The 15,998-nt window shown below is 56.1% G+C and overlaps 1 protein-coding gene across 1 annotated transcript; it reads right to left on the bottom strand.

The window, feature by feature from the left end:
* Window positions 1–3,025: 3,025 nt before the first annotated feature.
* Window positions 3,026–15,401, bottom strand: IGFBP4 (insulin like growth factor binding protein 4). Its single transcript, XM_004282770.3, has 4 exons — window positions 14,810–15,401; window positions 7,412–7,569; window positions 6,512–6,646; window positions 3,026–4,275 (listed from the first exon to the last, which is right to left on the bottom strand). Exons 1-4 carry the CDS (start codon window positions 15,156–15,158, stop codon window positions 4,141–4,143), a joined length of 777 nt encoding a protein of 258 aa, XP_004282818.1. The 5' UTR covers window positions 15,159–15,401; the 3' UTR covers window positions 3,026–4,140.
* Window positions 15,402–15,998: the final 597 nt, after the last annotated feature.

Here is a 15,998-nt window from a genome sequence, read left to right on the forward strand (position 1 = left end):
GTTAGGATCTAACTAGGCACCACGCTGGCTGGCACGGTGTCTGCTCCCCCGCGCAGGCGCATGTGCGTGCCCCGAGGTCCGTTCCATTGCCCCTCCTCCACTCACTGCTCCCGTTAACTCCCTCCTCCCCCTTGAATATGCTTTCTCCTCGTTGACCCTCTCCCCAGACTCACAAAGCGCCCCCTTCCTCCCCTCTTCCCTAGGACAACCCAGCATCCCAGCTGCCATTGCCTCCCAGCTCCCTCCAACCACATCATCTTCACTTTCTCTTTCGAGGTCAGAGGTGACATTGCCCTAGGGGTCTGGAATGCAGGGGGAGTTTCTCTGGGAATATTTCAGGGTCATTTACCACACAGCCAGATCCCCCCAGAAAGGGGGACCCCTGAGCAGGAGCCCCAAGTCCTGCATGCCTCATAACATTCCTGGAGTAACTTAGTGGTGGAATCTGGCCCAGAGGGCAGAGGGGTTAGAACAAGCAGCCTTTTCCTGGAAAGGGTTGAAGGAATGGCTGTGTCTGGAACCTCAGGTCCCGGATAGGAGAAGGGGCCAGGAGGCTTGGCCAGCTCTCCAGAGAGTCCCCCACCTGAATCCAGTACTGGAATCAATCCAAGTCTCCATTTTTTTCTCTCTACTCCCACCTGGCCTTCTTGACAATGGAAAACCCAGCCTCCACCCCTCAGCCAGACATCAGGTCTTGATCTCCACCAGGGAGCCGGGAGATGGAAACCGAATGAATGCCTGATGCCAGTCAGCACCAATGGGCTAGGGGGTCCCCCATCCCCCTGCTCCAAACCACAGTGGGAGGAATGACATTTCTTAGGGAGGCAGGACAAGACCACTCAGGACTTTGGTTTAAAGTTATTCTAGGGGGACTTCTCTGGTGGTCCAGTGATTAAGACTTCGCCTTCCAATGCAGGGGGTGCGGGTTTAATCCCTGCTTGGGGAGCTAGAATCCCACATGCCTCAGGGCCAAAAAACCAAAGCATAAAACAGAAGCAATATTGTAACAAACTCAATAAAGACTTTAAAAAATGGTCCACATCATAAAAAACTTTAAAAATCTAATAAATTAAAAATTAAAGTTATTCTAGGTATGGTGGCCCCACCAGGACACAAGAGTTTGGTCCTTGCCTCCTCCTCCCTTCCACCTCTGCCAAGATGCTGATGCCCCTGTGGCAACTAGAGTGACCGTTCAAGGGTATTTGGAGCCCACGGGAGGGCTTAGGTACAAACTAGACCAGCAATTCCTCTCTGGAGCCCGGTTCTCCCCACTGTGACACTACCCAGGGCAGTTCACTTCCTCTGGCCTGGCAGTGGTAGAGGGTGTCCACATTGACACGGAGTTGCTTTTATTTTGGCCCTGTCACATGGCCAAAATAAAAATGTGGCATCTTAGTTCCCCGACCAGGGATCGAACCCGCAACCCCTGCCACGGAAGCGCAGAGCCTTAACCACTGGACCGCCAGGGAAGTCCCCAGAGTTGCTTTTATTTCCTTCTTTTTTGACAACTAGGACCTGGCTCCCAGATGGTGCGGGCGAGCACCAGGGGTGGGGGGCGTTCTGTGGGATATAGGATTCCCACTCCCAAAGTGCACATCCTCTGTTCTCCTGTGCTAGACAGCTCCCTACAAGCCCTGCACTGAGGACGCCTAATGAGTGGAGGAGGGAAGTACATACATACACTGTGAATTTCACTCCCTCTCTCTTCACATCACACCCATTCATACTCAGATTCATACAGCCCACCCAGACACACCACACAAATGTGTGTCACATCTACACACACCCAGCCGAGGGACACACGCCCTGTAAAAGCCCACACTCTCACTCACATTTCAGGTGTCACTTCACTATATGCACACACATGCGTGCACACACACATTATAAATACACACCTATCACAAAGGCACATCCCAGGCCACACGTGCAGCTACTTCGCAAGCAGACCCAGGTTTTTTTTGGAGGCACATGAAAAGAAAAGGACCTCTTACCACCCATTCCAAGGATACAAGAATAAAGCATTAGGAAGGGAGGCTGGAGACAAAGGGGAATTGAAAGAGATGCCTTGGGGAAAGAGATACTCTCCCTACATTTGGCTTAGGGACCTAAAACTTCATCTTCAGCCTACACTCAGCCTCCTCTCCCAGCATGCCTTGGCCTCGGCCCCAGAAGGAGGGGGCTCTGTGAAGAGCAGGCCCCCCAGCTGAAGGAGCGTCACTTTGTTCTTTATCTCCTGCTGCTGGCAGCAGCCTGTGGTGCCTCAGGAAGACTAGATGGCTGTGGGATGCCGCCACAGAGGCAGAGTTAGAGAGATGAGGATTGCGGCCCCAGGCTCAAGATTCAGACGGCACAGGTGCCAGTGCATCAGGGGCCAGTGCAATCGAGAAGCCTGAGAGTGCAAGAGATCAAACACACACACACACACGCACACACAGCACAAAGGTGGGAGGTAAGGAGCATTGGGAGACGACCAGGAATCCAGTGGTACCACGTGGGCACACATTCTGGGGCTGGCACTGAGAGCCCATAGCCTGGCGAGTCCAGGACAGCAAGATCAAAGATACCCCCACTCCCAACCCCTCAGAATGAAATCTCAGCCCCAACCCCCAGTCAGGAATCTAGGCAGTCAGAGCTGTGGAATGTGTTGGAGAGCTTACCCCCTTTCCCTAGCTTCAGGGCAGTACCTCCCCTCACTAAATCGATAAATCAAATCCAGACGCGAACCCAGTCTGCCTGATGCCCTAGGAAATGCCCCCGCTTCACACACCAGCTGATCCCAGAAATGGCTCTGGCCCAGCAGGGCTGGCCAGCTTGCTCCCTCCCTTCAGAAGCCATTACTGGCCCACCAGGAGTCTGAACACAGACAGCACAGCCTCTGGGGACGGAGAGGCTCCCCAGGAAGAAGCTGCAAGGAAGAGGAGGGTGAATTGGCTGACCCTTTGCAGTCCTTTTACCATGTAAGACAGTTCTCCCCACCCCTGGTGCATCCCTGTCTCTTAATTGTAAATAAATCAACCGAACACCATTGTCTACGGTTTTTTTGGTTTTGTTCTGTTTTGTTAAAAAAAAAAAAAAAAAAAAAAAAAAAAAAAAAAATAGACAAGACATCATGGCCAACTGGTAGGTTCCTAAGTCTCTTTCCATCCAGTCAAGCCAGAAAATGCCCAGTGGGTAGGGAAATATCGGGGAGGAAGGTCCAGGGAAGGAGGTGTGGGGAGGGAGGCAGAGCCACAGACAGTGAGCCACTGAAGGATGGAGTCATCCTGGTGACTTCTGGCTGTGACCACAAATGGGGGAGGAAGCAGGACCCCAGGTAAGGCCCTCACCTCCCAGCATGTGGTTTCCTTTCTCCATCAGGCACATGCAGTCCAGCTGTGCATTCTTTCCTCCTCCCCTGACTGCTTAGAGATGGGCCCCACCTCCCCAGCCCTCTGTCCTGCAGGCCTTCCGCTGACCTCTTCCCTCCCCCAAAGCAGGGTCTCAGTTGCCAAGCAACAAAGCTAAGGTGGGCTTGTCCCTGCAGGTCCTTCCCCCTGGAGGGACCCGGGGGGGAGTAAAGGGGAGCCTGGCAGGCTTTAGCTTTGGAATTGGGTCTCAGTCGGTCTCCTAACCACTGAGTCATCTGCTACCCCACACTTTCCCTATGGCCTCCACCCTCTGACTGGTTTGAGGGGGAGGGACAACGGTCAAGGTACATGTCTATTTTCCTCCCCTCCTTATGGGACTGGGACTTTTCTTCTCCTACAGACTTGTGCTCACCTTATAGGAGGGTGGCCTCACATGTCTAAATCAGAGGGAGTCAAAATAAGAGCCCGCAGGGCTGAACACTACAGCTGACATGTAGTATGTGGTCAAGAAGTGTTTATAGATGGCGGAAGGGCTGAATGAATCCAGGATCAATTTGGAAACATACCAGGGCTCTCTCAGGCTATCTAAGCCCAAAGGACACCCCTAGGCTTCGGCTCACCCCAAGGGCACACCCATGCTCATAAGCACACATGCACACACACAAACACACCCCAAGGGAAACTTCTGGGCCAGAAGCAGGGCCAGGACTCAGACCCAGGCTCCAGGTCAGCTCTGCAGCCTCCAGGGGAGGGGGCAGCAGGGAGCAGGGAGCCCCCCGCCTGCTGACAGGGCTCACTCGCGGAAGCTGTCAGCCAACTGATGGCAGTCCAGCTCCCCCTTCGGCTCCAGGCCCCCCGGAAGCTTCACTCCCGTCTTCCGGTCCACACACCAGCACTTGCCGCGCTGCCCATCCAGGGCCGGGTGGCACTGCCAAGACAAGGGTGTGAGAGGTCAGATCTCAGGCAGCTGGTCCCGGTCCCAGCCCAGCCCCCAAGTCAGACAGTGGCTCCAAGATGGACTCCTGAGGGCACAGGCTCTCTTGAACATGGGTCCCCTGAGCTCACTGGAGTAAAGTTGGCCGAGAAGGAAAGGTCCAGACAGTTTTGGTGCAGAAGGTCCCGAAGCCAGGGTCCTGAGGAAGTTCTGTAGCCTCTACCTGGAGGGGAGACTGGATCCGTGGAGCTGAAAGGTGCAGCTGGATTTGAAAGGCTAGGGTTCAGGTTGGAGAAGTCTTTAATTTGGGTTCTGATTGTGTTTTAGTTTGGGCTCTGATTGTGTTGGGACTCTAAGAATAGGATTATGGTTAAGATTGTGATTAGCCGCATTGAAGTTAGCGTAGGATCAGCATGAGAGTTGCAGTTGAACTGGGAATTATGACTCAAACTTGAGTGGGGTGAGGCTTAGAGCCCAGGTCAGAAATGGAATTGGGATAGAGACAGAGGTCAAGGTCAGAACAATGAAAGCAGTTGGGCTAAAGTTTGGGTCGGGATTAGACGGGGGAGGAGGAAAAGTAGGGGGTAAAGGTGTATTTCAGAGTCGGGGTTAGAGTTGGAGTGAAGGTTGTCTCAAGGGTCAGAATTGGCCTGAAGATAAAGGGTCAAGTGTCAGAATTTTCAGTGGGATAAAAACCGGGGGGAAGGAAACACATAAACGTGTATAACACAAAGAGTGAACCCTAACGTAAACTATGGACTTTAGTTAACAACTAATGATCAATTTTAGTTCCTCAGTTGTAACAAATGTACCACACTCATGTTAATAGGAGAGGCTGGGGGTGGGAAAGTAGATGGGAGCTCCGTACTTCCTGCTCGGTTTTTCTGTAAACTTAAAACTGCTCTAAAAAATAAAGTCTATTGATTTTTTTAACGGGTGGGGGGGGGGGCAGTTTTTAAAAATTGGAACAAGGAGGAATTCCCTGGCGGTCCAGTGATTAGGACTCTGCTTTCACTGCCGGAGGGCCCAGGTTGGGGAACTGAGATCCCACAAGCCACACGACGTGGTCAAAAAAAAAGGAAAAAGAAAAATTGGGACAAGGATAAAATTGGTATTGGGATAAAGGCTGGAGGGAGGTTTGGCGTTGGTTTGGCGGGGAGACCTTTGTGGTCCTCCTCCATTGCACACCTCTTCATAACCTCCTCATGCCATCCTGGGGTGTGCAGACTCGGGGGCAGCCTTTCTCCTCCTAGCTAGGCCCCTTCTGGCTGAGTGGTGGTCCACCTTGTGGATTCGTCTGTAGAGCACGGAGTGGGAGGACGTGTGTGCCTACACCCACAAGGGCTGGAGGAGATCCAGGCCACACCCAGCACGAGGCACCCCACCCAGTGTCCTGCCCAGATATGCCACCCTTCCGAGTGAGCCCGACTGAGACAGGCCAGACATGGGGCTGGAGCAGGCCAACCTCGTTGACCATCCCAGCGTCCTGGGGGCTTGTCAGAAGAGCCCATGTTCCAAGGGCGTAAGGAGGTACAGAGGTTTCTGCATTCCTGTCTTGTCTCCTGCCTTGTCCTTCCTCTGCTGCACCCAAAGTTCCCGTCTCCAGCCGTCAGGTCTGGCTTCACCTCCAGCCTGGCTGAACCCCAGGTGGTTTGGCGGCTCAGCCTGGGGGAAGGGGCAGGCTGAGTTTCCTCCTCAACTCTTCAAGACCTAGCCCCTCCATTCCCAGATGAAACCTCAGCCATGAGGAGTTCCCTGGCAGTCCGGTGGTTAGGACTTCACGCTTTCACTGCGAGGGCCTGGGCTCGATCCCTGGCCAGGGAACTAAGATCCCACAGGCCACACGTGGAAACCTCAGACATCCAGGGACAAAGGAGAACTCACAGGAATGGAGGAAGGAGAGTGAGAGAGGGTTGGAGGCAGAGGTTGGCAGGAGTGCCAGGTCTGCATCACAGATGGTGACTACAGAGGTCATAGAAATAAGCCTGGACGGGGAGGCAGGGTAACTGGTCTACCTTTAACTCGCTCCGTGACTCTGGGCCGGCCTCTACCCCTCCCTGGGCCTCAGTCTCCTCATCTGCAAAATGAGCTGAGGTCCTGAGGTTGGGGGAGGGTTTGGGGAGGGTCCAAGGGGTTAGGTTTGGGTTGAGGAGCTCCCCCCTTCCTGAGACCTCCATCCTGGACATCCTGGAGCTGAGGCCGGGCCAAGTCGGCCGAGATGGAGACCCACCTGCTTGGGGTGGAAGTTGCCGTTGCGGTCGCAGTTGGGAATGGGGATGATGTAGAGGTCCTCGTGGGTGCGGCTCTGCGAGGCGGCCAGCCGCTCCAGGGCCCGGTGCAGCTCACTCTGGCAGGAGCCCTGGGGCTGGAGGAGGGGGAGGATGAAACTGCTCAGCAGAAGGGAGAGAGGCAGGAGGACCAGGGCTGGGGGTCAAATCAGGACTGTGGGCTCTGAAAGGAGGGTTAAGGCCTGGAAGCTGAGCAGGGCCCAACGAGGTAAAAGGAGGAGCTCGGGCTCAGGGGACACTGGCGGGCAGAACAGAGGGACATTGAAGAGAGGGCCTTGAGCCACAGGGCTTCTAAAAAGGAGGGCTATGATGTGAAGGGACCTTGTGGGGAAAGGAAATCTATGGTGAAGGACAGGAAGGGGATGATTTCTAAACAGGAGTGACGGATGAAATCATATAATTAACAACTTGTAAGACCCAGGCATGGATCCATCAGAAACACGCATCAGAAAGGACATTAGCCGGACCCTGGAGCAGGGTCCCAAGGCTCCCTGCTACGGCCAGCATGAACCCTTTAGCTCCTGAGAAGCTCTGGGGTGGGGACTCCCTGGGAAGGGCCAAGAAACATCAGGAGGCTTGGGGCCACTGCTGTTCACCAACCAGTACGGAAGCGTCTCAGTGTTTAACAATAACTTCAGCTATCCCAGTGTCTAGAACTGGTGAGCAGGAAAGGAATTTCAAGAAGAGGAGTGAGGACTTCCTGGGTCCTGATGATGCATGCTAGGTACATCTTGCACCCCGCAGACATCTAAAGGATGTTTGCTGAATGGACATTGTCCAGATCTGGTGATGGTGGTGGTGTGTGTGCCTACGCACGTGCGCATTTGGTCAGAGATCCTCACCACAGGCCGGGCTTCCTCCCGAGGGACCCCGATGACCTTCATCTTGCCCCCACTGGTGCTCCGGTCTCGAATTTTGGCGAAGTGCTTCTGCAGGCACCTGCGGTCATGGGCGCTGCAGGGGCTGAAGCTGTTATTGGGGTGATCACCCTCGTCCTTGTCTGCAATCAGGCCAACATGGGGAAAGGTCAGCGATGGGAAAGGACAAGGCAGCACAGCAACCCAGCCTCCCACCTGTTTTCTCCTTCTTAGGGATTCTCCAGCCTGGCGCTGGGGAAGAGCAGGGGCTCTGGGGGGCGCGAAGAAATGAAAGCAGCACCCCGGTTTCTTCCCCACTCCCCAGGATCTCCTCGGGAGAATATTCCTCTTGAAGTCCTTGATTTGTCCCTCACTCCACCCAGTCCAGCCCTCAGATGAGTCACTAGCTGCAGCTGCCCAGACAGCAGGAGGGTCCCCTGGGCCCTGCAGGGAGGTCTCAGGCAGGCAGGGGGCCCCACACCGAATCTCATCCCCCTTGCATTCAGTTCTCCCTACCATCCCCCTCTCGGTCTGCTCTTTCTTCCTCTCTCCTTTCCTACTCTTTTCAGCATCTCGCTGAGCCAGCCAGGGGATCCCCAGGGCTGTCGGCTCTGCTGACCCTCTTCCAAATGGCCGGAATCAAAGTTTCCATGAGTGATGAGAAATCTGGCCCCAAAACTCTCTCCATTGGCTGCACAGGAGAAGTGGGAGTGGGTGTGTATGCCTGCATGTGAGAGTGTGTGTGTGTGTGTGTGTGTGCGTGTGTCTGAGACACTGTGTGCTCCAGGACCAAGAGAACACCCTCACACATCCCTTCAGCCCCCACCCCCACCCCAAAGTCTCCCGTCCTTACATTTCAGACCCCATCCAAAGTGCACATCTGTTGCCCAGAGCCAGGGCACTGGGGACGCGGAGATGGGGGTGGTGAGGCTGAACCACCACGCTTTCCCTGGGCTCTCCTAAAGGCTCTATCTGAACTCCAGAAAGACCCCATCCAGAAGTCCCAGAATTGTAACCGCCGCTCCTCCATCCAGGCGGCCAAAACCAGAACACAGGGCTGAGCTGGACAAAGAGATCGCAAGATCCCTCTGCAGATCAGAGCCACCTCTGAAATGCTCGGGTTTGGCAACTTGCTGCCGGCCTGAGTGCAGAGCCCCTGCCAGCATTCCAGATGTTGGCAGCAGGACAGAAGGTTACATCTGGTTTGCATCAGGGTTTTTTTTCCTGAGGAGTTAGCAGGTTCCTCCATGATGGCAGCGGTCCCAGAGCTGCCTCTGGGTTAAATGGTATTTTTCTGCCGAGCCAAAGTTAGTTGGGGGGTTAGTTCTCTTTTTATTCTCCTAGTTCTGGGGGTCCAGGGGGAAGCACGTGGATAAAGGGAAACCAGGCAAGGAGGAATCTAGACCCCCAGAAAGTCTTTGTCAAGATTCCACACCAAAGGTTATGTATAAAATTCAGTCACCGAGGATGGGAAGAGGTTTTGTCACTGATGCAGGGCTGGCTTAGAGAAAAGCAACAGAGGGAAGGAATAAATGAAGCAGAGAGATATAATCCCTCCTTCTGCCTATTTCACATCCCAAGAAGGACAGTCTGGAGGGGACTTCTGTCCCAAAAGATCAAGTTCCCGAAGGTCAACCGAGGAGAAGCCACGACAGCAAGATTTCCCAGCTGGTGTGGGCGGCAAAAGAAGGGGCAGATCAATATCAGAAGACCAGGATTGTGCAAAGGGGGCCATAGGAAGATAGACCCCAAGCCCCCAGGCAGGAACCAGAGAGAAGACCTGAGATCCAAGCTCTTCCCTGAAGACCTTCCCAAGGAAGCTTCTGGCTAAGAAGGCCCAGGCTGGCCAGTGACCACCCCCCGCCATCACCGCGTCCGCCTTGCCCAAAGCCACAAGACTAGTGGACGGGGTCACAGCACTGCAGGTGTGTAGGCTGGAGCTGGGGATTGGAGAGAAAGCAAATAGAAGACCTAAAAGAATTGAGAGATTTGTCTTGGAACCACAGAAGCGGAGCGAGCTTAGAACAAAGGGGCCACCATTCTACCTGGAAAGGCTCTAAGGATCCCAGGGGCTCATTTGACACAACCCACGACACTACCTTGAGGGCCCCCTTCAACCGGAAAGGTTTTGTTGTTCTTCCTTCGAGTTTGCTTTCTTTTCATGACCAGAAAGGAAAGCACGGCTGTGCACAGTGACACTTGTCCCTCTTGGTAAGTGGCCAGATGTTCTTAGGTTCCCTAGGAAGAGTTTTCTAATGCACGGGGCTGCCTCAGGAGATAGAGTTCTGCCCTGGAGGTGTGGCACATCAGGGTGGCAGAGGTCTCAAGGACCCGGAGAGATATGCCGTAGAAATTCGACTACTTTCCAACATTGTGTTTCTATGAGTCAAGTTCACAAAAACACTCAGGGGAGGGATTTTTTGTTTTAACATCTTTATTGGAGTATAATTGCTTTACAATGGTGTGTTAGTTTCTGCTGTATAACAAAGTGAATCAGCTATACGTATACATATATCCCCATATCTCCTCCCTCTTGCCTCTCCCTCTCACCCTCCCTATCCCACCCCTCTAGGTGGACACAAAGCACCGAGCTGATCTCCCTGTGCTACACGGGGGATTATGAAAGGATATTTGGAATGATCGTCCCTTAATTTAGGACGTGCCACGAAGGAAGACAACTGGGTCCACTCGCTGAACCCCGGGGACGCGTAGGGCATAGGGCGAGCTTGGAAACATAGCTCACGTTCTTGTATCAGCAGGGCTCCCGTCACATGGGGCATATCAGCAGGCAGCCTGCCCGGCCTCCCCCACCTTGGTTTCCCCACCACCCAGCACACTTAGCTGCAGCTTGTGTCTCAGCTTAGAGTAGAACACGGCCGGCAGGGAGAGTGGCTCCGTACTGCCTCTCTCAGGGGCAGGGGTACGCAGACCATGTCCCTATCTGCCAGCTCAGACACAGACAGGCTGGGACTCAAGGATCACAAACATACACAAACAATCACGTGTCCGGACACACACTGGTCCACGCGTGCACACCCACATGCACCCAGGCGCCCTGACCCTGCCCTGGCCACAGCACAGTGACTGCACCCCGGCTGTTGACTTTCCACTTAATCTGTAACTTCTTTTTGCCCAGTCTTGTTTAACTGGCAGACTGAGACCCCACCCCAGGATCCACCCTAGGCACTAGGCTTGGGAGGGTGAGGGTCATCGCCCTGAGTCTCTAAAAAGAACGTTCACCTCCCCATCTCTAAAACTGGCTAAATTCTTGCTACTTCCCTGCTCATGCAGGGGGTCCATCCTTCTCGTGCTGCTCACCCAGGTGGCACCCTCTGGAAAAATCGCAATCCTGGTGGGTTCCCCTCTGCGCGGGAGCCGAGTCAAACCTGCCCGCCCCCCACCAAAGGTCGGATCTCCCGACATCTGAAAGGCTTGTTTGGGAGGCGGGGCTTCCAAGGTAGGCCAGGTCACCTCCTCTTGCCCCTCTGGAGCTAGGCCAACGACATCCAGCCACAGGGGAGACCTTGGTCTTTGCTCCAGCCACAGAGGAAGGGCAGGGACCCAGAGGAAGAAGAGGTTTCACAGCTTTGCCACCAATGGCTGCAAAGTTCATGGTCAAAGCTATGAGATTTCCTCTTCCTTGCTGCCTGATTTCATCCTCATGATTTCCCTTCAACTCCAGCCCCCACTCCCCTCAAGACGCCCAGGGTGAGGCTGTGAGGTAGGTGGGCCCAGCCAACCAGACACGATCTGGAGGGTCACACACCCGCCCTACAACAAAGGCCTTTTCCTCCTTCCCCTGCACTCTGGCTGGAGAAGCCAAGACCACCCATGCTGGGCACCAGGCTTTTCTTTGAGGTCTGGCTCAAGGGGTGTCCCCCTCACCCTTGTGCCACGCTGCTGGCCTCAGACTAAAGAGTCAGAGAAGGACAGCTGGCCCTTCCACCCTACCCCCTCCACTCCTCTGCATGTCCCCCCAGCTTTGCTCACTTGCCCTACTGTCCCCCAAAGCCCCAGCATCAGAGAAGTTAAGCTCCAACTTCAATCCATTCGGCTTCCTCTTCATCACCACCCTCATCACTGCTCCAGTATTGAACTCTTCCTCCATGCCAGATGCCCCAGCCCTGCAAGATAGGTCCCACTGTCCCCCCTTTTTCTAGATGAGGAAAAGAAGCAGTCTGGCTAGAGGAAAGGAGAAGAACTTATCTCTGCAGCTCCTATGTCTTTAAATGGAAAGACTCCTGATACCCAAGGCACCAATAATTCTGGCTTTGCCAAAACTAAAGAAAAAATGTTAAGCAGCCATGCTCCCCCTTCCCCCCTCCCCCAAGGCACAGAATTTCTGGGAAGGCCCTGTTCCCATGACATGACTGGATTCCCAGTACTGAAGTAGGGGGGACAATATTTGCTGTGTTGACTAAAAATTAACCCAGGCTGCATGTTCCCTAACCCTGTCCCAGAGGGACCCAGAGCACAGTTTAGGATCTCCCCAGTCCAAACGCTAATCTTCCCACTGTCCACTCCCCCAGATTCCACAAGTCGAGGGTCAGTACACTGAATCAGGATTGTGGACTTCTGACACACGAGTCCCACCCCGCCCCCACCTCTGGCGGCCTGAGCTGTGTTAATCCACAACCTTTTCTGGCTTGGAAAGCTGGGACAGGGGGTCACGGCAGAGGGCACGGGGGAGGGGGTTAGCTGGGAGAGGGATGGGGGAGACCTGCCCCAGGAGCAAAGAGTGGGCCTCTGGACCATAGCAGGCCGAGGGAGGGGGCACGCTGAGTGACTGCTCTCCCCAGTCTCCTGCTGAAGCCCAGCCCCAAGAGGAAAAGGCAGGAAGAAGAGCGTGATTGACCTCTCTGCCCAACTATTCCCCAGGCAAGAAGGCCCTTGGGCTTCCCTGGTGGCGCAGTGGTTGAGAGTCCGCCTGCCAATGCAGGGGACACGGGTTCGTTCCCCGGTCCGGGAGGATCCCATGTGCCGCGGAGCGGCTGGGCCTGTGAGCCATGGCCGCTGAGCCTGCGTGTCCGGAGCCTGTGCTCCGCAACGGGAGAGGCCACAACAGTGAGAGGCCCGCCTACAGCAAAAAAAAAAAAGAAGGCCCAAGCTTTGGGACGCAGGAGGGACAGTAGCCTATCGACAGTGGAAGGCTCAGGAGGACTGCAGGGAGAGGGGCCGAGCCCTGGACGCCTGGTCTCACCAGACACCCTGCAGGGCTACGGCACAGCTCTAGGAGGCGCCTTTCACGCGGTGCAGTGTGGCCCGGGCCGTGGCAGGGGTACTTCTGAGAAGACTGGGAGGTAAGAGGGCATGGACACAGCTTGCTGAGTAGGTACCTAGTTTCCCCAGGGCCCCCCAGACCTCCCCTTCCCCTCTCCCAATATCTGCCTGCACTGCAAGGGTGGAGGCCAAGGCAAGGAGACCTTGGGCCCTGTAATCCAAAAGGGGCCTAAAGCTGCCTTTCGAGGCTGGTGTACACGATGTTCACAGGACACTCACAAACTGTTCACACCATGCCTCCCCAGCTCCTAGGGGAACAGTTTCTTCCACTTCAGGACAGGGTGTTCCTACCCAGCCAGGGAAGAAGGGGTTCCCAAGACCCACTGAGGGCTCTTCTGTCCCACGTTCAAGTTGGTGAGAGAGGAGGAGCTCACCAGCCATCCTAATCTGGTGCCAGATACCCGCTGGCCGGTGGAGGGTGGAGGTACGAAGCAAACGGAACCCGTTATACCCGGGGAGCCCAAGGGCTCAGCCCTCACTCCCAGTCTGGTCCTGTACCAGTACCCCTCCTCTCCCACTAGCACTGGCATCTCTGCCCCAGGATCAGTGACTTACACCCCCAGAAAACCCCCACCCCCGCTTCCCAGATGTGCTGGGTGTCAGGCTGGCATTTCTCCTAGAATGTTTTCTGCTGACCTATCTCTCGCTGCCCAGGGGCAGGAAGGGCAGAGAGGCCCGAGGCCCAGACCCCTGGGGTCCACCTCCTTCCTGTTTTCCCTGCATCCTGCTCTCCTCTGGCTAACAAGCTGCAGAGGATTGAGGAAGTGGAGCGGTCTGGGACCCAGGGCAGGAAGCTTGGGGCCGGAGTCCCAGCATCCGGACTGCAACAATGGAAGCTTCAAGCACCAGGAAAAGAGACAGAAACAGACAGAGGCACAGGGAGAGCAAAACAGAGTCGGAGAGGGAACAAGAAACAGAGGCAGAGGTAGAGAAAGGCAGACAGAGAGATTCTGAAAGCAACAGAGAAAGACAGGAACAAAGACAGAAAGAGAAACGGTGACAGAGTCAAGAGAATGAGCAACGGAAAGAGACTGAGATGAAAGTGAGCAAAGCAGGGCAACAAAAACAGGAAAAGGAATAGAATAAAGAGAAAGAAACTGATAACGGGCAGGAGATATTGAGGAAAGGAGAATCTGAGAATGTTGTTAGTGAAACTAGAGGTTGAGAGACGCAGCAGGAAAGAACAAAAGAATAAGAGAAAGAAGGAGAGAGACAGAAAGACTATAAGGGAGAAACTGAAAGTCTCACTGAGAAATAGAAAAAGAGAAAGTGTAAGAATGAGTTTAGGGCCAAAGACCTTCTAAACCTCTCTCTCCCTTTCTCTCTCTCTCTCCCCACCACCCAGCCCTCCGCTCTCTACTGCCTGTCCCGTTAGGTTTCTGCAGCTCTGGGCTGGGAGCCAAGACTTGCTTCTCTTCTGCCACCTCAAATGGCACCTGCCAGGAGAAAGGAGCAGGGTGCCTGTGTACCAGGGCAGGAGGAGGTGCCCAGGCCTGGCAGAGAGACCCCTGTCTTCCCAATACCTCTCAAAAAGCTAGGTGAGCCGGCCTGGGGCTTTGAGGAAGGGCCACTCTGATGCCCCTCACCACCAAAGCCACTCTAATTTACATGTCCCACTCCACCCCACCTCAATGTCAAAAGGCCAAGCCCTGGCTTCGCAGACCCCTGGGGCCTCCACTTGTGTCCAGGGTGAGGGGAGGTCCCTGGATCAGGAACAGAACGCCTCCACTGCCACCAGCCCCATCCTCCAAGTATATGGCCCTAGACTGCTCACTGGCAGGCTGTGGGCTGGGCCAGGTCACTTAATTTTCCACTCTTGCCCCAGCAGCCAGGACTACCATTGAGACCTCTCTTCCCAAATAGACACCCCTGAGATGGAGGGATGGGACAGAGGCCTCTTTGATGGTGGCAACAGGCTGCTAGGGACTTGACAGCAGTTTCCTTGGCTGACCCTGTCCCGTGCCAGTCGGGCCCTGCCACATACCTGCCTTCTGCTCAGCTCACAGGGGATTTTCAAGAGCCTTTCAGGCCAACCCGAATGGGGAAGGGGCTTCTGGGAGGGGAGGACCCCAGGGAGGGCGTGCAAGGGCTGGGGCACCTTACCAGAGGGCTGCAGGCTTTCCTGGATAGCCTCGATCTCTGCCAGTTCCATACACACGCCTTGCCCGTGCACCAGCGTGTGCAGGGGCTTCTCCACGCCCCGGGGCGGGTAGCAGCGCAGGCCGGAGCCGCAGCGGGGGGTGTACACCCCGCAGGGCATCCCCTTGCCCAGGGCGCAAGTGGCGCAACAGCCGCAGCCCGGCTCTCGCACCAGCTCCTCGCAGCCCACGGGGGGGCGGCAGCGCGCCAGCTTCTCCTCGGAGCAGGGCGGGCAGTGGATGGCTTCGTCGCCCAGGCTCGGCCCGGGCCCGGCGGCCAGCAGCAGCGCGGCCACGAGGCACAGGGGCAGCATGACCGGGCGAGGACGGGGCACGGGCGGACAGCGGGGGACACAGAGGCAGCTCCCGGCGCGCCTGGAGGACCCGACCCGGAGGGCGCGAGGACACGGGGCGGCTCCGCTGGCGGACAAGGACGAAGCCGAGGAAGTTAGCAAGCGGGCCGGAGGAGAGCGAGCCTGGCGCTGCGCCGCATCCTCGGCCCGGCCCAGGCGGCTGGCTGTAGGGGGGCAGGGGTCTGAGCTGCTGCCCGGGACCGGCTCCCCCGGACTTTATACCGGCCCCTGGCCACACCCCCAGCGCCTTCCCGGGGGGGGGGGGAGGGGGGGAGGGGGGAGGGGGGAGGGGGAGGGGGAGGGGAGGGGGAGGGGAGGGGGCCTAGGGAGAGGGAGAAGGAGAGGCGGCGGTTAGGGGGAGGGGGCGCTGTCCTAAGTCGTCGCTGCTGCCGCCGCCGCCGCTACTACATCTGAAAGTCCTTTTCTGCCGCAGGAGAAGGCGGCGCAGTTTGGAAGCCACGGCAGGCGCCGAGAGCGCTTCTGAACCGGAGCCCGGGAGGGCAGCGAAGGGCGAGCGAAAGCGAAGGGGCGGCTCCGTGGCCCCCTCCCCCGACCTGGGAGGATTCTCCCCGGACCCCACTGAGATGGCCCCGCAGTCCCCCCGCACTGAGAGCGCGGCGACCTCCTAGCCCGGACTCCCAGCTCCGGGGATTCAGTCTCCCTGGCCAGAGTCCTTCCCACCCCACTCCAGTGCTTCCAGTCTCAGCCGCTGGAGACCAAGTCTGGTGAGGAGGGGAAAGGGGGCCCAGAAGGGCCTAATGGCCCTAAGAGGTTGATAGGCTCTCTCCCACTTGCCCCTTC

The sequence above is a fragment of the Orcinus orca genome, chromosome 19, assembly GCF_937001465.1.
Source record: "Orcinus orca chromosome 19, mOrcOrc1.1, whole genome shotgun sequence".
In the NCBI taxonomy this organism is placed as follows: domain Eukaryota; kingdom Metazoa; phylum Chordata; class Mammalia; order Artiodactyla; family Delphinidae; genus Orcinus; species Orcinus orca.